The sequence below is a fragment of the Drosophila navojoa genome, chromosome 4 (genome assembly GCF_054131105.1).
Source record: "Drosophila navojoa isolate 15081-1374.11 chromosome 4, UAZ_NAV_1.0, whole genome shotgun sequence".
Classification (NCBI taxonomy): Eukaryota; Metazoa; Arthropoda; class Insecta; order Diptera; family Drosophilidae; genus Drosophila; species Drosophila navojoa.
The window spans coordinates 870,164-894,138 of record NC_142892.1 but is presented as its reverse complement, the minus strand read 5'-3'; the positions used below and the strand labels follow the sequence as shown (position 1 = coordinate 894,138).

At 45.3% G+C, this 23,975-nt stretch overlaps 1 protein-coding gene and 1 long non-coding RNA gene across 2 annotated transcripts in view; one reads left to right on the top strand and one right to left on the bottom strand.

Moving 5' to 3' along the window:
- LOC149091303 (uncharacterized) overlaps positions 1 to 23,975 on the bottom strand; it is a 194,739-nt gene that overhangs the window by 101,974 nt on the left and 68,790 nt on the right. The gene's annotated exons all lie outside the window — the stretch shown is intronic.
- On the top strand, positions 14,574 to 15,416 carry LOC108650653 (uncharacterized). The gene has a single exon (XM_018099863.3). The coding sequence runs from the start codon at positions 14,684 to 14,686 to the stop codon at positions 15,269 to 15,271; it is 588 nt and encodes a 195-aa protein (XP_017955352.1). The 5' UTR covers positions 14,574 to 14,683; the 3' UTR covers positions 15,272 to 15,416.

Sequence of the window (23,975 nt, the reverse complement as noted above, 5' to 3'; positions counted from 1 at the left end):
AGGCGATTGTTGTTGTTGTTGTTGTTGCTGTTAATGTTGCTGCTGCCTGTGTTGCTTCCTTTGTCGTAGAGCGCAATCGTGTAGGAGGAAACATTTCCCTTTCAAGCTTAATTAAGTTGGTCACTTGGCTCAGGCGCTGACGTTGAGTGGGTGACGATAACAAAGACGACAACAACAGCAGCAACAGCAACATGATGATGGCGTTAATAATGATGATAATGCCAAAGCCAATGATGAAGTTAACTCTGCTTGGCTTTTAGGGGCAATGAAAACGAAATGCTGCCTGCCTGCCTTCAAGTCGCCTTCATGTTATATTTGGAGAAAGCGGGGGCCAGGCACTGCGGGTGGGGGCGTGGTCGCTGCGTATGTCTGCATGGGCGAGGAAGTGGAATTTTTTTTTTTTCTTTTTGCGCTGAACGTGACGGAAATTGAATTTCCGTTTCTTGGGATGACACTGCCGCCAACGTTGTAGCACCAAGTCCATGCTCCATGCCATTGCCAATTGTTATTGTTGCTTGTCGTCTGTTGTTGTTGCTGTTGCTGTTGCTGTTGTGCTGGAAAGTAGGCGAGTGACGCATGCGCAACAGCAACAGCAGCAAACGGCAACGCCAACGCCTAGCCGGAACTGGCTGAGCAACTGTCGACTGGGTCATTTTGAACATGGCATGAGCCATTAGCTCATTCTAATTAGTAGCTACCTACAGCAGTTCCATTCCGATGTTGGCATTCGCCACTCTAAAGTAGTTTTCTTGGAGCACCAAAAAGGGGGCTGGGCATGATTCACGGAGCAACAAACACGGCAGGCAGCCAATAAAATACTAAACTGATCATAAATATAGATGAGATACGAGTGGAAGTTTAATTTTTGCCATAAACTTTTGCATACATTAAATATCAATAAAAATAAAGGAAACGTGAGCATAGGCAAGAGAGAAGTAAGTGCGATCTGAATACAAGTAAATTGATTTATAAAGCATTACCGAATCATATGTATTCCGAATCTTCGAGCTGATCATCCAAATGTCGCTCGCGTATTTAGAACTGATTTCGATCAATTTATAAATGCCTTAAGCTCTGTCAGCACTTGTTTACGATTTGGCCTTATGTATTTTACGATGTGCTTTAGGTGCCATCAATGGAGAGTGCAGTTAGGGGCTATAGCTAGGGATATAGCAGCTGAGTTGGTATACAGAGTCGGGCATAGCTGGTCTTCTGCTAAGTCTTACGACTATATATATAGGGTACGAGGCGATGCGAAGGCGAATGCGAGTACTTGTCATAAAGACAGTGAGATACACATTGGCAAGGCATTCACATTCCACCAAATTGTCGGCAGCCTTTTTTCAATTTTTGCGCAGTTTCATGAGACTCGAGTAAAAGCAATAACAACAGCAACAGTAGAAACAGCAATAACAACCTAAAGCGAGGCCAGGGCAATGCCAAGGGGTCAGCATCAATGGGCCTCCAATCTGTAGCTGCAAGATGAGAAGATGAGGGGCTGGGAACTAAGGCAGCGACTCAGACGATGGCACAGCAGCATCAGACTTTGAAGAGTCGAGAGAGCCTCAGGCGCTCAGCGCAGCTCTGCTCAGCTAGCAATTGCACTTGTCTCTCGATGCGGTGAAAGATGCTGCTGAAGTAGTTGTCGAGCGGCGCAGACGAGTGAGCGACAGCGAGTCATTGGGATTGCTGGAAGTGGAACCTAAAAAATCTGCACATGTGTGAGATGTAGTTGAGCAAAGCCAAAGAGAGCAACAACAGCAGAAGCAGCAGCAGCAGCAGCAGTCGGAACAACAGGAGTACGAGAAGAAGAACAACAGCGCCAGCAATGAGCAATATGAGCAATATCAGCAACAAACGAACCAAAAGCAACAACAGCAGCAGCAGCAGCAGCAGAAGCAGAGCAATAATATTAACAGCAGCAATGTGAGCAATATCATCAGCCACAACAGCAATGAGAAATATAAGCAGCAGTAGCAATAGCAACAACAGCAATGTAGGAAATATCAACAGCAACAACAACAACTGCAGCAACATCAACATCAGCAGCAGCAGCAGCAGCAATAGCAGAGCAATAATATTAACAGCAGCAATGTGAGCAATATCAGCCACAACAGCAATGAGAAATATAAGCAGCAGTAGCAATAGCAACAGCAGCAATGTAGGAAATATCAACAGCAGCAACAACAACTGCAGCAACATCAACAGCAGCAGCAGCAGCAGCAGCATACGTGGTAATATGAACGTCCGTTTCTCTTAACTCATTTTTATTTTGTTTTGCTAATGTTGTTGTTATTGTTATATGTGCTGTTGTTGTTGTTGTTGTTCTTGCACGTTCTTTGCCGTTGTGTCTGCCTGCCTGCCCGCGTGCACCCGCCTGCTGGCAGCAACTGCTGCTTCACCTTGGTTTTGTTATTGTTGTTGTTGATGTTGTTGCCGTTATGGTGGCTCTGCCACTTTTAGCAAAAATCCAAGCAAAACAATAATAACAACGACAGCAACAACAACAACAACAACAACAACTGCAACAACTGACAGCGTCGTGATGTTTTATGGACTTTGGACTCGCGTTTTTTCCAAGCCCCCAAAAAGGCAAAAATTTAACGACGCTGGCGCTGCATGAAAAATGGAAACAAGAAACACCAACAGCAGCAGCAGCAGCAGCAACAACAACAACAACAACAACTACGACAACAACGCAAAGCATTCGCATGCAACGTTGATACAGAAACAGTTCCGTAAAGCTGAAAAACAAAAATGCAAACAAGTCAGCAAGAAGAAGAAGAAGAAGAAGCAAAAGCCAGAAAAAAACTTAAAGAAAACAAAAACAATAACAAAGAGAGGAAAAAAAGAGACTTAAGCTGTGTGCGAAGTTGTAGATAGAGCAACAACAGCAACCGCAAAAATAACCTCAAAGCGATTAAATTTAAAGATAACGGATATTATGTAGAAAACGAAAGAGAAAAAAAAAAAAAAAACAAAATATAAATAAACCTCAACTGAATTTTTAGCACTCAACAGAAGCAAAAGGAAGCAACACACGAAAACATGTTGATAAAGTTTGATACAAAGGAAAAAACACAGTGGGATATTTATAAGTTGAATAATGAATATATGTGGGAAACTATTTTAATTGAAGTAATGACGGACTGACTGACTGATTGGACTAACTGCATGTCTGGGAAATGAACAGTGCTGGGAAATGTTGTGTGTGTGTGTGTGTGTTTGTGTGGGAAAATGAATGGCGTAAAACTATATTTTAATACGTATAATACTTAATATTATGCTCCCTAAGAATATTTGGTTTCTCGCAACCCTCTTTGCGCTTCTCATGATATTGAGGAAGGAGCTGTCTATGATTTGCATTTTGAAAGAGGATTGTAATTTTATTCAATATTGATCAAATGCTTTTTGAAGGCTTTTGAATGTCTTATGAATATGCCAAGCTAACATTATCCCTTTCATAAGAGCTTAAAAATTCAATTGAAACTCTCATCTGCTATATGAACATGCTGAGCTGGCCTTCCGCTTCTTTTGCAGCAAATTCTGTTCTGTTTATTTATATTATTTGTAATCTTATTTTAATTATTTTAATTATATACTTAATTAATTTTTAACTGATCCTTTTTCTTATTTTTATTACAGTGAGAAAATATATATAAATGTTCGGTAAGTGTTATTCTACCTTTAATTATAATTATATATTAAAATTCAATAAATAATTATTGACGACCAATATTTTGTCTCTTAAACCAACTCAGTATCTCTGTGTCTCCATCGTCCCCTTTTACTCTCCCTCTGCAACTCCTTTTGGCTAAAGGCCTCCTGTGTTGACATTTACAGTGCACACCTATCAAATGTTTTGTTAGCATTTCGATATCTGCTCTGTGGTTTGCCATTGGCAAACGCAATTACACACAGATGCGCACAATTGGCTGGGTCGACCCAGCCACTGGGCCTGTCCTTTGTAAGCCATGTTTGATTACCTCATTTCTGGGCCAAGCTGTGCAGCTCACAGTGCCTGGCAGTAACATTACTGCGAGTGCAAAGTCAATTCCGTCTCACAGTGCGTATGAGTAATAACCAACGACAGTCAGCCATTCGAGTTGGGGCTGCATATTGGGGGGTTGAGGTCTGCTGCTGTCAACTGTGGTATGCAACGTTGCCAACGTTCAATATCTAAAGGCTTGAGTGGGAACTGGGGGCTGGGGCTGAGCTGCACTGGCTGGTTTGTCATTTGTTTCTTTTGGAGAACACGCAAAGTAAATAGTAACATGTGCATTACTTGGCATTCGTCTTGGCTCTCCACAGCCTCCCATCGATTGCTCCACATTTAACGAGAATAATTGCAGCGCCAGCATGGCGCTGCTGCACTTAAACCCCAACCAAAAGCGAGCTGAGGGAGCGCAGTCTTTGAATGTCTTTGATGAAATATTGAAATTGTTGAGCTGTTGCTGGGGTCCAGCCAAACGGACAAATGCACTCCACAAATTCCACATCTCAGGCAAACACACACACACATGCACTTATATATATATACATATATGAATCTGAGCAAAGAATCTGAGACTGCCACGTGACGCTAGAATTGGCCGCTTGTTGGGCGTCAAGTGCCTCGTTATAAATTGCCCAATCTAAGAGCAAGGGAAGCACATTTTTAGTGTAAATAAATAATGATCTCAGCTCTCAGCTCTTAGCTCTCAGCGAGCATCTCTCGTCTCGCATCGGTCTGCCAATTGGCCAAACAGTTAGGCACAACTGCAGCAGAGCATTGCCAGTTGTCCAGACACTTAGCTCATTGCCAGTCCCACATGGACGCAATCTCGGTTGACAGTGTGGCACAGCTCTGTGTCTGTGTGTGTGTGTGTGTGTGATGACATTAGAGATATTCACTTAAATTGAAATTTTACTGTGCAACAGCAAAGGAGAAATTAGCAGAGCTGATTTTGATTAGATTATCATCTCTCCTGTACTTGCCCAATCGATATATATCGCTTGTTTTTAATCGGCATAGTTCAGTATCCGATGATGCTCGCTTCTTATTAAACGGAAACCTCAACTAGTTTTAGTTTTTTACAATTTTTCATTTAGTTTGCGGCTATCGATTCTTCTGTTCGAGTGCAGTTGCAGTTGTCTATTGATGGAGAACACTTTTTATTATGCTGATTGGGAATATACACAGAGCTACATATAAATATATACTTGAAGCATTGTTCAAGTGCTCTACAGTTGGACTCCGATCCGTGGCAGACGAACGAAAGTAACGGGGCATTAAGTGTGCCCAGCAGCCAACGATTGCGAGAAATTCTGCTTCGCAGCTTGTGCAGCGATGCGTTTGCAAATGTTGTGGCAGGCAGCTGGACAGAGGGCGAGGAGAGAGGTGCACCTGCCACATCGATGCCCGTTGCACGCTGCCCGTGGACCAAGTCTGATTCTGAGTTGCTCGAGCTGGAGTCACTGTCTGGCAATGCGCCTTGTCTGAAATTTGCGACCTGCCACAACAACAATGGCACCAGCAACAACAACAACAACAACAACAACGTGCAACAGAGCATGGCAATCGTCGCTGGAACTGTGGCATGCCCCCGCAAGATGCGACCGCAACAGCCAGAGGGTTGCTTTCTGGCTCTGCCATTGCCTCCGCCTGTGGCCAGAGCTCAAATTAATTTCATTATTCTCGTTGGCTGGAGTTTCTCTTTTGATGCGTGATGAATCACAGCGCCGCTCAGCACGGCGGTGCACAGCGGAGCGCCAGTGGCCAGCCGGGCAGCCGGGAAGTCGGGCGGCCAGTTCCGTGGTTCCGTGGTGCTATGTTGGTGGCTCGACCGACGCAGCTGGCGGTTTCTTTGTGTGGGCGCTGCTTGGCGGCTTTCGCCAAAATCTATGCAAACTGACCACAAATCACACAAAAAACACAACAAGTAGAAAGAAAAAGTCCGTGAGCGACCGCAATCCAAATGCGTTTTGTCTTTCAATTTCTTTTAATAATTATTTCATTCGAGAGGTCTTGAGTCTGGTTTCTCATAATTGTATTTCTGCAGCTGGCTACAGCTGGAGCTGGCGAGCTGACCCATTTATTTTTCGCCAAGCCAATTCACATCTTGAAGGCTAATCAATCTTTGTGGTACTGCAAACATAACATATTGTCTTGTGGGCAATGGAATGTATATAGAAATATAATTGTATGAACAAGTTGGAGTAAATAGCTTATAGTAAAAAGAGTAGAAGTAGAGTAAATATGATTTTCCATATATGTAGGTAGACCAGGTACCATAGTTATCAATTAATTAATAATAAAAATCAGAGTAGCACTAACATTAATTGACCTCAGCTCGAATGGGCATCTAATCAACGCAGCTCGCATGGGTATTGGTAATTAAAATGTTGGCTATTTGTTGTCTAGACACTATTAAATAAATAATATTTAAAGACGCTTTTTTAATGTACACCTGCATTTTGTGCTTTCACCCTTTCAAATGCCACTAAATATTGCGTATACGCCTCGTGTGTCTGCCACGCTAATTGAGCGTAAAATGTTGTGTTCAATTTAAAATGCAACGCGCTGCACGCATTTGAAATGCAACAGCCGACAACAGCAGCAACAGCAGCGACAAAAACAATCATCAGTGCAGAGAGCAAGAGCAATATGCCTTCATAGCTACACACACACACACACACACAGTCAAAAAGCGGGTCAGTGTTGAGCGCCAAGGCCGAACCTTGCCAGCCAGCCATTCAGTCAGTCAGCCAGCCATTCAGCCAGCCAGCCAGCCAAAGTAGGGCGTCAGGGCGGCTGCTTGGCCCCGAGGTAGGCGTGCTGCTCGCTGCTCGCTCGCTGTGGGCCGGCGACTAACCCAAAACCCAAACCCCAAAGCCCAAACCCCAAAACCAAAAGCCAAATCCAAAACTTAATTCGCGTCGACTGCAACGAGCCCCAGAGCCGAGCGACGAGGCGTCCAACTGGTTACAGGTTGGGCACCTCGTATGGTCCGTCGTCATCGTCGTCGTTGCTGCCGACGTCGTTGTTGCCTCCGCTCGGCGGCGGCTCGTTTGTAGGCACGTTCGTTGTTTTGATGTTGTTGCTGCTGTTGCAGCTGGGACTACGTCGAGTTGTACTCGCAAAACGTAACGTAAACTTGGCGCCAGGCTGTGAATGCACTCAGAGCTACAGCACTTGGTCAAGATCTTTGCAACAGCTTGAATTCATATAGAGCTGAAATCTAGAGACACTATCAAAGTAGTCCATGGATAGGCTATAAGTAGCAGCCAGATTATGGCTAGTCTATAGGTAATTTACACCTGATTTATAGATAGTCGACAGCTAAGCTCTAGCTTGTCCATTGCTAGCATATAGTTAACGCTACAGGTAGCCAGGAAAGCTCTTCATAACTTATCTATAGAGCTAAAGCCCTATGAAGTGCTTGAGATATTTTCATGGAGTCAACAGAAAAGTTAAGTTCTTCAAGTTTCGTTATAACATCCTCTTCTCTGTTTATGTGTTCGTCTAATCAGACGATACCTAGTAGAGGAGGGCTTCGTATATTCCCATTACTCATACATCGGAGAGTGTATCTACTAGTCGTTTCTCCAACCATACATAGTTTTGCTTGTTTTTGCGCTGCAATTGAGACAACGACAACAGAGGGCACGTAGTAAACGCGACTGCTGCATTCGACTGCGATAGAGAGAGAGAGAGAGAGACCGAGCCAGAGCAATTGCAATTGTGGTAGTAGATCATGGCCTGCTATCCGCGCTGTCCGCTGTCCGCTGACCGACTTAACTGGGGCAGTTGGGGGCGCTTGCACCGAGTCGCGGCCCTGTGGACGCCGTTGGCTGCTGTTGTGGATGCCATGTTGTGGATGGTATGCTTGGAAACTGGGACTCGGAATCGTTTGCCAGTTACCGTTAACCCAGTTAGCTGCCATCGTCAAAGGGCGTGTCTGACGAGTCGCACCTAGCGCTCGAGTCCTTGATGCATAATTAGTTTGGGCGTCGGAGGTTCTCCATGAAAATAAAAACTGCATGAGCACACACACACACACACATACACGTGCACCTATACTTGCCAAGGCAACCCTCTATTATTAAGGGAGCTGCATTTAAAAATCGATTCCACATGCACAGCAATTAAAATGCTATTAACTAGCCCAAAGATGAAAATGTTTGCACCCAGAGACTTAACAAGCTGCTCAACTTTCGAATATGCGAAAACTTTAAATGAAAAAGGGACAAAATATTATTCACAAAACATATTTGCATATGCACACCTCCTTTTCGTTCTTATATTTTATTTACTGTCAAAGTTTGTGACAGTTACGCCTTCTTTACGTGCCTAGTGGGGGCGTGGTTTAGCTTGAGCTGGAGGGCTGGACAGCAACTCAGAATTCCGATTATGTTCACAACTTCAACTTCAACTTCAAGTTGAAGTTTCGCCTGCGCTTTGCGGCTGCTTTCGCAAATGGATATAACTGCGCTGCAGGGTCCCGTTAACCCTTTCTAGTTAACAGCGAAAATACATTAAAAAGTAGTAGAATGAGAGAAAACAAGTGCTTTGAATAGAGCGTTTTAGATTGGGAGTTATTCTATATAAGAGTTTTTTTTAACGAGGAGCAAAGCGAAAGGATAGATATAGCCGGGGTAGGAAAAGAGAAGTAGCGAAAGTGAAAGATAGAAAATTAAAGAGAAAGAGGAGAAAGATAGTCATAGATAGAGACAGACAGAAAAAGAGAGAGGGAAAGAGTGAGAATCAATGTTTTCAACCAATAAGCTTCCTCATTAACTCCTACCAGGCAAAGCCACTACGAACGGTCATCAAAACAGCGGCTACTGCTTGTATTGTTGTTATAGGAATGTTCATGGTATATGTTTATACACAATGTGTATTTTATTGAACTCTAGTTAGATATGGATATTCTCGACATGTGTGAGCGGCCATATAATAAATGCAACCCATTCTTCGCTCCGCTTGCACCGGCAAGTCTTTCAAGTATTCAGCGTAAAAATCTTCGAATAAAAACACAATGAGAATTCTATCTTTTATAGACCACACGTGACAGTTGCAGACACGCGCAGCCTGATGCCGTCTCACTCTAGCGCACTCCGGCTGTCCTCTTGCCCACTCGCTCCGTTTGCTGCTTTATGCATTTCGTGTGCTGTGGAGGTCTATGATTTAACCATTTGTTCCCATGCTCCGTCGCAGCACGTAGGCCCTGTGTCATAAAACGTTAAATTAGTTGAATACTATGCCTGGGTGATTGGGGAGTCATGGGAGAAGCGGGGACTGCGGCTGTGGAGTCCCCTTAGCATAGCCTTGTATTCGTCAATGCGTCTGTCTTTCGCTTTGACAGCGCTCTCATAAAATGCACATGTTGATGGCGCGTGTTTGGCATGGCCAATCTGGGGGCTGAGGGAGGAGGTTAGCCTCTGGCATCTCAGCTGCACTATTGTTACAAATACATATATATATATATATATATATATATATGTATATACAATATATATACATCTATAAAGTATATAGTTTATATCTTTTTGAAATGCTGTGCGCGTGTGCGACTGTTCTCGCACTATCAATAGCTGCAGCCGCCTTCATTTCAATCAAGTTGCCCTATTTGATTTGAATTAAAATAAGTTACGTGAGTAGTGGCTGACATTTTCCGTGCTCCCCCTGCACTCACTGCTCTCACTGCTCCCACTGCTCCCACCCTTCATTATCCATGTATCTGTAAGATGCACACACACCACCACCCCGGTCTCCGAGGGTGGTTCCAGGGGGCAGGGCGGGGACTTTGGCTGACCTAAATTCATTTAAGTCGATCGATATTTTGTGTGCTGCACTCTCTCGCTCTGCTGTGGGCTGCATGACCGAAAAAGGCAAAAGTGTATCGTATATAGAGCATACTACGTTCCATATAGTAGTACAACAACAACAACAACATCAACAGCAACAACTGCAACAACAACTGCATTGCAATTATTGTGAAATTCTACTACAATGGAAATTGTACGGCAGCTGCCAGCGTCAACGTCGACGTCTCTGTCTATCTCTCTCTCCCTCTCTCATTCTCTCTCCGTCTCCGTCTTTGGCTTCCGGCTACGTACGTCCATTGTCATAGATGTGTGTGTGTGTGAGTATGTGTTGGTGTTTTAGTTTGGGCTTGTGGGCGTTACTGACATTCCATTGTTGACTCTTGAGCCTCGACATGAGCGTGGGCGTGAGAGTGGGCGTGGGCGTGGGCACTCACAACTTTGTTGGCCAAAAGGCAAATTTATTCTTTGCCTGGTCTCGTGCGGGCCAACTCTTCTCTCTCTCTTTCTCTCTCTCTCGCTCTCGCTCTAGCAAACATCGAATCGAGCGCCATAACACACAGCCCCAACACCAACGTCGAGCTGCAAGCCCAGCGCTCAGTCCTTGAGATGCAGTTTCTCAAATGTGGCACAGATGCCTCCTGCTCGAGCAGTCCTCTTCCGCCGCCCTCATCAGGACTCGGCTCAGCGCATATAGTATCTATATTGTACTTATATGTTTTGTTCGACTGCTGCAGTGGACCTTGATAACTAATAGCAGAGTTGACTGCGAAGGCCTTATCCCGATGCTACTTCAGGCGAAGGTGTGCTCTGATTATATCTGATTGATATTGCTTTGGCTAGCACTGAGACATAGTGAGACTCAGAGAAAACCGGGGATGTATATAAAAACTGCGTTAGTCATTTATCAAGAGTGAGTCAATCAATATAGTAAGCCTTTTAAGCAGCCAAGCATTTAATCAGATTTTAGCATATGTATGCTTCAATCAAACTGCCTCTCATGTTGAACGTCAATCAATCTGTCAATCAGTTGCTAACCATTTAAACATCTCATCATTAATCTGTATACGAATCGAGCAATATATCAATCGGTTAATCAATCATCCAAAAATCCCTCAATCAGCAGTCGAAGAACAATTTGTCAACTCATCAAGCACCTATGTCAGTCCGTCAGTCAATCAATTAGTCATGCAGTGCAGACAGGCAGTAAATCACAATTGAAATCACTTATTCGGTGAATGATCATCAGCCATCAATCAATACATCAGAGCTTACATTTAGACTCCCTCTCGGCTGCTCCATCAGTTAGTAGATCAATCAGTCAATCAATAAATTTAGAGCTCGCAGTTGAACAACTGGAACCATTTGCCTGAAACGATGCCATTGTGTGGCAAGACTGTGGCAAGAACTACGCCTTGCCTCCACATCTGTGGCGCAGTGCACATACGCCTAGTGGGCGTTAGCTGCATTGCGAACTTACTGCAGGGGATGGACATGTGCTGCTTAATGGGGGTCTTGGATGAGGACGAGAATGATGACTGGAGCTGGGGGTTGGGGTTGGGGGTTGGGGGTTGTGGATATATATATTCAATGTTGGCAAAACTCATTACGACGCCGCATGAGTGACATTTCCACGCTGTCAACATGACACATTTCATAGCGAGAGACAGAGAGAGAGTGAGAGAAGGCGAGGAGGGAGCGAGAGCGGGAGATGGCAAGGCATTTTCCTTATATACATAGATATTTATATTTGCAACCACATTCTTTGGCATGCAAGCCACTGTGCGGCTTAATGTGGCACGGCTGGCATTGCTGGCACCGCTTGCGCCCGCCAAGCAGCTAGCCTGCCTCCATATGCTGCAATATTGTTGCCTTGTTTCCATTTGACGGCAGCGAACTTTGGAATTACAACGCATTTCTTCACTTTCGCATCGCTGGCTTCTAAGAAGATTATTATTGTTGTTATTATAGTCGAGAAGAGTCGAGGCGAGTCGCCTGGAGTGGATACGTTGCCTTTGTTTTATGCGAAAATTGAATTTGCCGCGCCCGCCCCCTCCGGGCCGCTTGGCTATGCGTGCCACAATGCATCGCTCGGCTAATGGCGACGCATGTCAAACATTTGCTGAGCTTTTGTGTTTAAATATTACTAATACGACATGTTGTGCCAGCACGCGTGCCAGCTAGCAGCTTAAGGGTTGCAGCCACCACTCCATCTCCCTCTCTCTTTCTGCCTGTCTCGCTCTGTCCCCCTGTGTGACAGCGTGTATTGTGGCCATAATTGAATTATTTGCCAGCCTGCAAGTCCAAAATAATTGTTGTTCTGCGAGTGCTCGTTTACGCCAGATACTGTTTAGTTTTTAGCTAGTGCAGATATGAGTTGTCGGCCTGACACTCACACACACATACACGCACACACATCGTAGCCTGCAATTAAGCGGAATAACTCAATTAGCTCGTCATTTCAATTATATGCCAAGCGGGACTGGCTGACATTTAAAGTGCAAATCGTCAGGGCAGCGGCTGAGCTTTCGTGCGACAGAAATTGCAGGAGGAGCGACTTTTGCGCCCTCAATTGAAAAGCGAAAAGTTTAATTGAAACGCTCGCTTTTCACAGTTTTCAATTCGCGATTCGCCGTATAATGTGAGCCCCCAAAGAGGCGGGGGCGTGGCAGTTGGCCTGGCTATGGAAAATGCGAATAATACGGCGAGCGCAGGCACAAAAGATGTTTGCAGTTAAATTAAATGAAAAAGTTTACAACTTTTTTAATGAAATCATTTCATGCTTCTTTTTGCAGCATAAACAAAGCGCTGCAACAATAGCAAACAAAACAAATGCGCCAGTTGCAATGCCTGACACAAGAAAAAAAGAAGTATGCATAAGAAAAGAAAACCTAGAAGAAAAGTAAACTGAAGGCAAATATAGGAGGCAGAGGGCGAGAGGAGAGTCGGCTGCAGATAAACTTGAAAGAAAAACTTGCATGCAGCCAAAAGGGCGAAGCGCAAAGATTCTGCAAAGGACCAAAACTTATGTGTAGACAAAGCATATGTGTGTGTGTGGGTGTGTATGGGTGTGTGTTTGTGCATGTGTGTATTTGCACTGCTTGCAAATGAAAGTTTGCACAAATTGTATTTGATTTAGCATGTTAAAGTCTTTAAGGCGTTCAACATGTCGTATACGTAATCTGCGCACAGATCGAAAATGCATTGAGACAAGCAGTTAGCTGGCAGCAATGCAGATTGTGTCTGCCTTGCAGATGGGGGGCCTGCAACGCGTTTCTCCCCCTGGCTAATGATGATGCCGCCCATGTCCTTGCCTGTCATTGGCTGTGGGACTCAGCCATGGGGTTCATATTTGTGTCAGGGCTACAGCGCCGAGCAGAACTAATCCAAGTGTCAGAGACAGCAAATGGCTGCCGGGAAATATGCCAAAAAATGAGAGAGAAAACAGCAGAGATCCGAGTTATCTCTCGTACACACTGAACTTAAATGTGCTAACAGCAGCGTGGCAGCCGGGCGGCAGTTAAGTGGTTTTCAGCATTACCAGACCACCAGAAGCCGAACAGAACGAGCCATCAGCCAAGCGGAAGGCAGTCAACACTTGGCGAGTGGCATACCTAAGCCATCCTTTGAGGAGTCCTTCTCTGACTGTTCCCCCTTTGACAACTCCCCTTGCTCCCACTTCAACTTCACTCCCTCCGCCTTAGCTAGAGCCCTTCAACTATTCTCCCTCTTGACTAACATCCCTTTAACTGTCGCCTTTTAAGCACCCCCCTCTGCTAGTGGTTAATGCACGCATTTCCGTTTCCTTTCGCCAGTCAGAAATTTATGTTTTATTGCAGCTGTTGCGCCCCTGCCGTGGTCACCCCTTTGGGCGCCTAGCCCTTGCCTAACGCTTTTATTGGCACTGTGATTTCTGTTGCTGCTGATGCCACGCGGATTACGCTTCAAGGCGCATAACTCTCGACTCGACGCGAGTCGCCATGGCTCTGCTGCGCATTAATCATAAAGCGGTTTTCATGGCTGCCACAGCCCCTAAGCCCCACTCCACGCACCCCTATTGCATTTAATTTGGCATTAAGTGCATTCGAACGATGGAGCATAAGCTGGAGAGCAGCAGGAGCAGCAGCAACAGTCATCGACAGGAGCAGCGGCTCCCTCAAGGCACTTAAGCCACTTTACGAGTATTCCCTATAATAAAGGACTCTCGCATCGCCTTACCTGTGAGCAACGATTTCAGCAGCTTTAGTTTTCGCATTCGAGTTGGGTTTTTTATGGGCGCCGACATTATGGCGGCACATGTATTTATGAGGCGTCATCAGGACAGAGGGGACACACAGGTGGGCGGGTGACCCATAGGCGGGTGTGGCGGGAGAGGCGGGCGACCGTGCGCTGCATCAAAAGTAAGCAAAATGTAGACACAATGTAAGCGGCGGCTAATACCTGCCATAAAAACCAATGATGACATCAGCCGAAGTGCATTCAAAGTGCGTCGCTAAATGGAAAATGGAGAAAGGAGAACTTAAAAGTTTCCCAATTCCATTTCAATTTCAGTTCCATTTCGATTCCACTTTTCAGTCAGGGACAATAAAATGCAGCCTAATTGAAAAACTTTTCCTTATATATACATATTCCTATTCGATTCAGTTTATTGAGTAAGGTTCGTTTAACAACTCAAAGGAGCTTATCCTCCTTGATTACGATATGATACTTCAGTTAAATGTAATCATATAATCATATCTGAAAGGTCACCTCAATACTTCAATCTCTAGTCAAGTTCTCTGTTATTCATCTGTCATAACTCACTTGACAAAATATTTCGAAACTGGTCTAAATTGTTAGGAAATTAAAAATTTTTAACTTGTGCTAAACCAACCAAATGGCTGATGCTGGGGAGGAAGAAGCTCCAGAGGGAGAGACCGTTCAGACGGCAGAAGAAGACGAAAAAGCAGAGGCAACAGCCGAGGAGCAAGAGGAAGCAGTTGACGAGGACAAAGCCGATGAGAGCGAGGTGGATCCCTTCGAGATGCTGGACGAGTCGAGCGAGGATAACGAAGAGGAGCATCGCATGTACCGCGAGTATCTCGATCTGACAAAGGAGATCGATTGCCAGAATGCAATTATAAACGACATGAAGGAGCGAACACGCGAGCTGTGCGAGAATCCCTGCAAGACCTACAAGGAAAGGAACGAGATAAAACAGTTGCTCAACTGCCTCGATAAGGAGAAAATCAAACTGAATGTCATGATCAATCGGGCTATGCAGCTGCAGAACTTTGGATCGAAGAGGGCTTACGGCGCTATAGAGCTAGCTACAACCACTATAGAGGAGAGCTTGCTCCGCAGCGCCGTAAGTTGCTCGAAGACCATCAAATGTGCGTCAGCCAACAGCAAGCCGAAAACTGCGCAGGAAATTTGCGATGCCTTAGATGATTCAGACTCGGACTCCGATGACGATTGTTGTTGATCAAGGCTACATGTTCTATGAATGGAGTATAAGTACAACCTTGTCTGATAGGAAATGTGAAAGAATTGCTTGCAAAATTACACGTAAATGTGCTCTAAATATGTTCAAAATAATAAATTAAACTCTATTTGATATGATTTGTAAATTTCAAAGCTTTAACTTAAATTAAGAACTGCAAATCAATTTCTGTTGAAAAGAAAAGTAGTTGGAAAATCTTTTCCCAAGTAAAAGTGGATGATTGCATTATTTCAAAATATATTTCTGGAAATATTTCAGGGAAATCTTTTTATTCCCGTAAGCAAGCCGTAATTTAAATAGTATTTCAATTCATAGAATTTGTCCTTCCGTAAGCTCTGAGCAAGCATTCACATAGATAATTCACATATTTTCTATCCCATTTCATTTGAGAATCCCTACAAACGGGAATGGTGACAGCGAGGACAGTTAAGGGCGAGTGGAGATGGGGGCGTTTGGAGTGGCGTCTGTTTGGGGGGAACCGCTCATTGAGCAATTCATTCAATCGACGAATTCAATAAAGTACAACTAATAACAAGTAAGAAGACTCTAGTCGAGACTGCTCGACTAGGAGATACCCTGAACCCTCCAAGCTGATATTCTTATCATTCTGCACTTCTTTTATGCACGCACACATACATACACATGCATCCACCCTCACGTGCCTGTGCTCTGCTAACTGCGCAGTAAGCAGCGACTGCGCTTGGGCTGCGCTGCAGTGTGGGCAATAGTATGAGAATTTATTTGATGAATAACTTTTTTTGTAGACATGCAATCTTAATGAAATTTTCAGAGCGTAATCATATGGTCAAAATGTGTGTACATTCTAAAGCACAAGTCTCTAGTACTTGAAATACGTTTTTTACGAATTGGGGGCGAAGGGGGCGTGGTATCCAAAATCTGTTGATTACAAAATGTTTGTATTTATCATATATATATACACAGTAAATCTGAAGTCTCTATGTTTATTAGTACTCCGATGAGGCTCAAAAAACAAAATCAATTTTTCGATTATTCTCGATAAAAAAGTTATCGGATGAGTTATCGAAAAAATAAAGCAAACTCGTACTGCGTATGGTATACACGAGTATGCACAAAAAATTTCAGCTCTCTAGCTCTTATATCTTCTGAGATCTCGGCGTTCATACGGACGGACGGACGGACGGACAGACGGACAGGGCTATATCGACTCAGCTCGTCGTGCTGATCAAGAATATATATACTTTATGGGGTCTGCGATGATTCCTTCTGCCTGTTACATACTTTTACACAAAAACATTATACCCTGATTTCCCATTTTCAATGGGTTCAGGGTATAAAAATGAAGCGAATGGCAATGAGAATGCGAATCGCCAGCGGAGACAAGAAGATGAAGCAGGGGCAGCAGACCCGCAGGGGGCGGGCGGGCAAGAGAATTACAATTTTCTCGCCATTTGTTTTTGTGCCACGCAACACGTTTTGCTGTCATAATTCGCCAAAGCACAAGAAGAAGAAACCCCAATGCAAAAACAACAAATAGCAAAAGCGAGAGACAAAAAAAGGGCAGCAGCAAGAAAATCGCGCGCATTTTGCAGAATGCGAATGCGAATGCGAAGGGGAGCCTCAATGCGACGTTAGTGGTCCATCAAATGCTTGTAAACAAAGCCAGCAAACGACAACGACAACGACAACGACAACGACATCGACAACGAGAGCGATGATAAAGAGGAGAGAAGCAGCAGCAGCAGGAGAGGACGACAGGGCAATAACATGGCTCTGTCTGTGGCGGGCGAAGTGCATGCAATGGCAATGGGCACAAAAACAAAAACAAATGCAAAAACTGAGGCAAAGGCAAAGCAGAATTGCGAATGCGAACGGGAATGCCAGCCAGCCAGCCAGCCAGACAGAATGAGGGGATCAAAGCAAAACTCGCAAGACAAACACAAAACTGAAGGAGCGGCAGCTCTGAAACGCTTCGCTTCTCGGCCGGGTGCCGGTGGGCGGGGGGAGGTTGGCTTAGGCCCGGGGGCAGTCGTCGATGCGAAGTGGTAATGGTAAATGGCAGCAAGTACAGCACAGTTGGCGTCTGGCCTGTGCTCCTGTCTCGTTTTTTTTTCTCGTTCTCTGTTCTCTGTTTTCTGTTATTTTTTCTGCTGCCACGCCCATGCCCATGCCCATGCCCATGCCTATGGCCCTTTTGGCATCCACGTTTCACATTCACAACGTTTCACTGGCGTCTCTCTCTCTCTCTCTCTCGCTCGCTCGCTCGCTCGCTCTGTCTCTCTCAAAACAAAGTCAACTCCTGAAAGGGGAACGTTTTTGGCGCGCAAATCCATAGTAAATGAAGCCAACATTCAACTGACGTTGACTGCAGCAGCGACGCGGGCAGCGACTGCGCTACGTCGCGTCACCTTGCGTCCATTCACCTCGCAGAATGTAGGAAGGAACGAGTGAACGAGCGAACGAGTATTGTGCGGACAGCAAACCAAGAGAGAGACAGAGAGAGAGCGTGTGAGAGAGGAAGAGATAGAGTAGAGGGGGAACGGGTGGGGTGTGCTGAACTGGGTGCACAATTTCATTTCATGCGCTTCGATTCGATTCCATTTTCCATTTCGTTCTACACACTTTGGCGTGTTTGTATTATTGTCTGCGGCCTTCTCACGTCCAGTCATAGCGCCCTCTACCCCTGCTCTCCCACTCTCCCGCTCTCTGCTCCATCTGAGCAACTTGCAAATTCTCTGAGTTGCGATCTACGAGTAGCTCAGACGTAATTATTGTCGATACATGAGCACAAGATATTTACAACGTAGAATCCAAAGTGGAAGTTCGATGCACTATGAACGGAAGATGCAGCACCCAAAGGCGAAGCCACATACACACGAGATACATTTGCAGATAGAGAGATACAGATACAGATACAAATGCGCATTGAGTGGATGGCAGTGTGTTGATGTTTTTATATCTATCAGATGCCGATGCCCCATTTGCCATTTGCTGATGTCGTCTTCGCCATTTGCTGCTTGCCACTTGCCACTTGCCGCATGCCGCATGCCACATGCTGCCGCTTGCCGCTTGCTGCTTGCGGCTCTTGCCACCGACATCCAAGCAATGGCAAATTGTGGCCACCGAATGGGTCATTTGAGCTGTCAGTAGGGACACTTCTTGGCTAGGGGCATTTCCGTTGGGGCATTTACCATAAAACTTCAGCAACGAGGGTTTGCCATAGCACACAAAAATACAACTATAAGTGCTTTAGCTGAGAGGGGGACGGAGAAACAGTGGCCGAGAGAGAGAGGGAGAGGGGGCTTGACTAAAATACATGATGATGATTGACTAAAGAGATACGCGCAGAGATAAAGATACTGCTTCACTAAGAGTAAAACTCACTCAAAAGATAAACACAACTCTTAAGTACATGACAGACAGATACTAGTTGCCTCTGCTTAATGCTACGTCTACATTTCGTTATACTTCTTTTGCTAAGCTGACCCACACACTCCATTTTTTGCTGTCTTTAATCCCAACATAAGATGTTTTGATACATGCACGTATATAATCGTAAGTTAGTTTTTCACTTTTCAGTTGCCGTGTGTCTCTTAAACCTCAGACCTTTATGGTTTACTAAGCCGCATTAACTGCAAACACATACTTATCAAAACATGGCACTCAGCTCCCCAAAAAAAGAAACGGACCCTAAACAAACCCCAACCCCAAAACTCTGACGCCCGACATCTGACCCCTTGGGCGTACACGTGAATTGTTCACATTTTGTGATTTCGAGAAAGTTTTCTAAATTAATTTCACATAAAAAAGTGCCAAGCAAACTGAGCAACAGCACCAGAATCCGCAACAACAACAGTCGCAATAGCAACAGAAACAACAGAAACAACATTCGAGCGCAGCATCCATAAAATTTGATGTGGCGCAGACGCGTCAACGCACGCACAAAGGTCACAGGCGGCGCTTTTTGCAAGGGTCAAAGTTCAGAGACGCGTACATTTTGGCATTACGTTCATGGACAAGAATGGGACATAAACAGGATAACAAGCGCTATTGTCAGACAGTCAAGCTAGGCCTATTCACGTATTGCTCTACGATAATCACGTTAGACTAACAACATTAGACACTAGACGAAAGTTGCTGAGATTGGAATTGATTTCTAGTAGTGATTTCTTCCACAGTCGTTCTCCTAGCCTAGTCTTCTAGTAGTTCTTCTCGTAGTCTTCCATCGAGAAATTTATCTAGTGTTACGTGTAGAGTTAAATCTATTTTCTAGAATTTATGTCACTTATAGGATCACATCTATTCCCCTATGCTAACGACGCTGCTCAATAATTCTCGCATATTTATGCTTCAGCTGTGCCCATTCGACTGTCATCTATATATTAAGACCTCATCTGTATCAGCTTTCATAGGCAATGCTCCACGCATGGCTTATGGATCAGACATAAATTCGCAGACTAATCCAGCTACGGAGGCTGCTTCTTGCTTGCATATTTATTTATTAGCCACCGATTGCTGCTGAGCTCTGTGGAAATTGTAGGCCTAAGGGCCCTGCCCCACCCACACACTGGTCTCTCTCCCTCCCCCTGACGCCATCCCTCATGGACATCATTCAAGCAGCCGCCGACGTCTGGAAAAGTTCTGTATTTTCTCCTTGGTTTTCTTTTCTTTTTGTCGTTGAGTCTCCACTTTGAACAACAAATCACTTGAAGTGGAATATTGTCGTCTGTGTTGATGTCTACGCACGAAAATCGGCAGCAGTCACTGACAACGGAGCAGGAGCAGAAGCAGGAGCGGGAGCGGGAGGAGGCAGCCACCCTCGCGTGTGCCCTGGCAAAAGCTGCCTGCTCTGGCACTCACGTGCGCGCCACGTAAACTTTTATTTTCCTCTCATTTGCTTTAGCGATTTTTGAACAGCGAAGGCGAATTCAATGTCTGCCTGTCTGTCCTTCCGTCTTGGTCCTTTTGTCTGTCCCGAAGTCTTTGTTTGTTTTGTCTGCTGCTGATTTGGCATCGCATATGTTTGCAGCAGTCAATCCCCCGCTCTCCGCTCTCCGCTCCCCGATCCCTGTCCATGCCAGACCACTCAAACCACTTTCTTGGACGCCTCTGCTCAGACGAAAACGACATTTGGGATTTCTTTGCGATGTTTTATTTATCTAAAAATGAAAAGGCACACACAGACACACACACAGGCGCACAAATCTAAGGCGGTTACAGCCGCTGCCTAGGGTAAATACGAGTCGTCTGGCATCGGGGGGCTGTGGGGAGCCAAGGGGAAATTTAATGTCGCTTTGATTTGTGGCAATCGCGCGCTAAACGCCGCAATTTTTAAAGTGAAATTGCTCGAATTGTTCGACGTCTGGAACTGCGAACGGGAAAAAATAGATCTCCTGACAATGACACGGACAATGACAATAGCAATGACGATGACAATGAGAATGTGACAAGATGCGTTCGCGATTACACGCAGAGAAAAAATAGAGTAGCTTGGCTGAAAGAGTCACTCATTTAAAGAGCTATATACAAGTAAATATTTTTGATATATTATAGAGCACAATTTCGTTACCGAGAGAGAGAGTTTACACTCTGTTAGTTTTTAATCTCTGTGTACTTTCAAGATATTGTTAATTTCTGCTCCGGTTTTTTGGGTTCTTGATCTGGTTCCGGTGTGCACTACTCGGCTTCCCTTCTTCCCTTTTCAGTTACTTCGTTTCTGTTTGCTTCCTCGCGAGCTGTTGTCCTTGTGCCTTGTTGCTTGTTCCTTTGGCTGTAAATAAACATGTTTGGCAATATGTCGCCCAGAGTCCTGCCGAATAGGACCTCGACTGCGACTTCGACTTGAACTGACAGCCAGTCAAAATGTTGCCCCTGCCGCAGCCGAAGACGGCCGACAGACATCCTCGAGCATTGTCAGTCAAGTTTCTGCTGTTGTTGCTGTTGCTGTTGTTGTTACTGCAGTTGTCTCCACTGGCAAATGCAAAGTTTTGCATACAAATTGAAATAAATTAATGCCTCTGTTCATTTGCCAATCTCAGCTGGGGGAACCAATTTTGCCCATTTGACAGCTTGACACACAGCATTTCAAGGGGATCGAGGAGAAGCAACGAGACGAGCTGTGGATAGATAGCACTTTAAGTATGGGGTTGATGTTTGAAAGAAGTAAGGAGAAATGTGAGGAATTGTGAAGGCAGAGCATTTAAGGAAATGTAAAAAAATAGTTTAGAGCTTTGCAGAGGTTATGGGAGGAAAAGAGACTAGTCACTCGCTATAGAACATATTGTAGATCTTGGCTGGACACAGCTCTGAAGCGAAAAGCCACTAAATGAATGGGCTGATAATCATGCATTGCTTTTAATTGAATACATCAACATGTATTTAACTCTTAAAGAAAAGTAATTAATTTGATCAATTTTCAAACAACGAGCCCGCATGCATCGTGTACATTGAACGAGACTACCCCAATATTAATAGCGGGAAAACCACTTATAAAGTCATTAAAACGATGCGAGGGCCCCTCGGTGTTTAGCTCAATTTCGATTAATTTCCTGCCTCTGGCTAAAGTCGAATGCAATGCGATTCGAATTGCTGTGTGCAGCGGACATTGAACTCTGCCCGCATACAAAACAAACATCAAAGCTTTGAACTCGCCGTGGACAGGTGCAAACGGCCAGGGCAGGCTGGGCAGGCTGGGCAGGGCAGGTGCAATATTTGGCGACAACAGTGAGCTGCAGAAGAAACAACTGCTAACTGGTCCAAAACAGACGAACGGCAAACAGAAATTCAATAAACATTGAGGATTGGACGTGAAGGCGCATTTAAATGTCGAATACTGAGAGTCGTGTGCTGCGGTGGAGGGGAAGGGGATTGGAGTCCGGGGGTAGCCAGGCAGAGAGACATTTGCTAAATATTTAATAATGAAACGCATCATCTGGCAGGACGAGCCAGAGCCACAGCCAGAGGACAATGGAGATTTTTGGCTACAAATCTGCTGACTGAGTTGTGTTCACTTTCGATGTGCCTGGTGTGGGGGAGGCTAGCGCGCAGCAGACAGCATCCATCGAACGGGGGGTTCCATCCCACCGAGTTTAACGATTTGTTTTGTTTTGCGTCTGTTGCTCGTGAATTTGCAATGTCAATGACGCCGTCGACGCAGCCGTCGTCGTCGTCGCCGTCGTCTGCTTCCATAAAAATCAACCCTCGGCCCGAAAAATAAATCGCAATAAATGCAAAGCAAAAGGCGCGATGGGCGTGGCTATGGCACGGGCTAGTCTGCTGGTGAAGGCGGCGGGCGGAGGTGGTTTAATGGGCACTCGGACGCTCGCCGAGCAGATCATTGTCCTTGACGGAGTTCATTCACACGACGAGCTGCCGGCATTTGGTTGATGATGATTTCGTTGTTGTTTTTGGCGTCGGTTTCGGTTTCGGTTTCGAACTCGAATTTGCGAATTTCAATATTGGGGCGCAGCGAGTAACCCTCGGCGAGCTGAGCGAGTCATAGTAGCGTGAGTAACCCTCTGTTGACGCTGTCTGTCTGTCTGTCCCTCTGCCTGTCTGCCTGTCTCCGTCTGTCCGTACGTCTCTCTGTCTGGTGGTGTAACCGACCTAGGACTTGCCATGTGGTATTGTCTGCTGCTGCTGCTGCTGCTGCTTCTGTTGCTTCGCCTGCATTTGGCGGGAAAAGCAAGGTTGGACTCGTCATCATCGTTGGTGGTAGGCAGAACAACAACAGAATTTATATAGCCAAAACAGAACATAAAATACGCCCAGACAGCCAGACAGAGCCCTCTCTCCCGCTCTATCTCACACACACCTCACTATCTCTCTCTCTGTCTCTCTCGCTCACTCACTCTCTCGGTCTGTCTGTTTGTCTGGGCTAACCAAGCGCAGCGCTCGAGGCGCAAAATGCAAAAACCAGAACGTCGTTGAACAGGGGAGCAGCAATGGGCAGCAAGACAGGAACCTGAACCCGAATCCAAAATCCAAAAACCCGAAACGCAAAGTGCGTGTGTGTGAGTGTGTGTGCGTGTCTGTGTGATACAAAGGCGAAGCGAAACGAGCGACGATTCTAGAGTGAAACAACATCACATTACGTGCAATAATGAGGGGGAATTTTTCATGTCTGTCGCGGCGCAATAGATGCAAGGTGAACAAGCCTAAGGGAGGAGGACGAAGAAGAGGAGGAGGAGCAGGAGGAAGAGAGGCAGGAGGAGGAGAGGCAGGAGGAGGAGGAGCAGGAGAGACGAGCAGTCGAAGAGAGTCTACGAGACTCGGCGTGGCTCGTAAGCTGATATTGAGGTCGACGACTGCTAATTTGTGGATGCGTCGTCGTCGATTAAGGAAGAAGCAGAGGCAGAGACAGAGAGCAGAGAGCAGAGACAGACATGAGCAGAAGATAGCAATAAGAAGAATGGGGCGCAGTGCAGGAGAAAAATGTGCGAGAAGAGAAGCCACAGCAGCGTCAGCATGTGAACCCCCAAGGCAACACGAGGTACAGTTTTGAGGCGTGGCAGCTGAACTCAGAGAGAGAGAGAGAGAGACTGGGAAAGAGAGCGAGAGATGTGGACAATATCGAGGAAAGGTGGAATTTGAAATGTATATATAAGAAGGATCATTTGCATATGAGTATTAAGAGATGAAGTTGTTACTGAAGAATCCGTTTAAGGAAAACAATGTGAAGCATGCTAAAAAATCTACGCAGCTAATT

Coding starts and splice junctions, on each gene's coding strand:
- LOC108650653 (XM_018099863.3), top strand. CDS start 14,684: ATGGCTGATGCTGGGGAGGAAGAAGCTCCAGAGGGAGAGACCGTTCAG.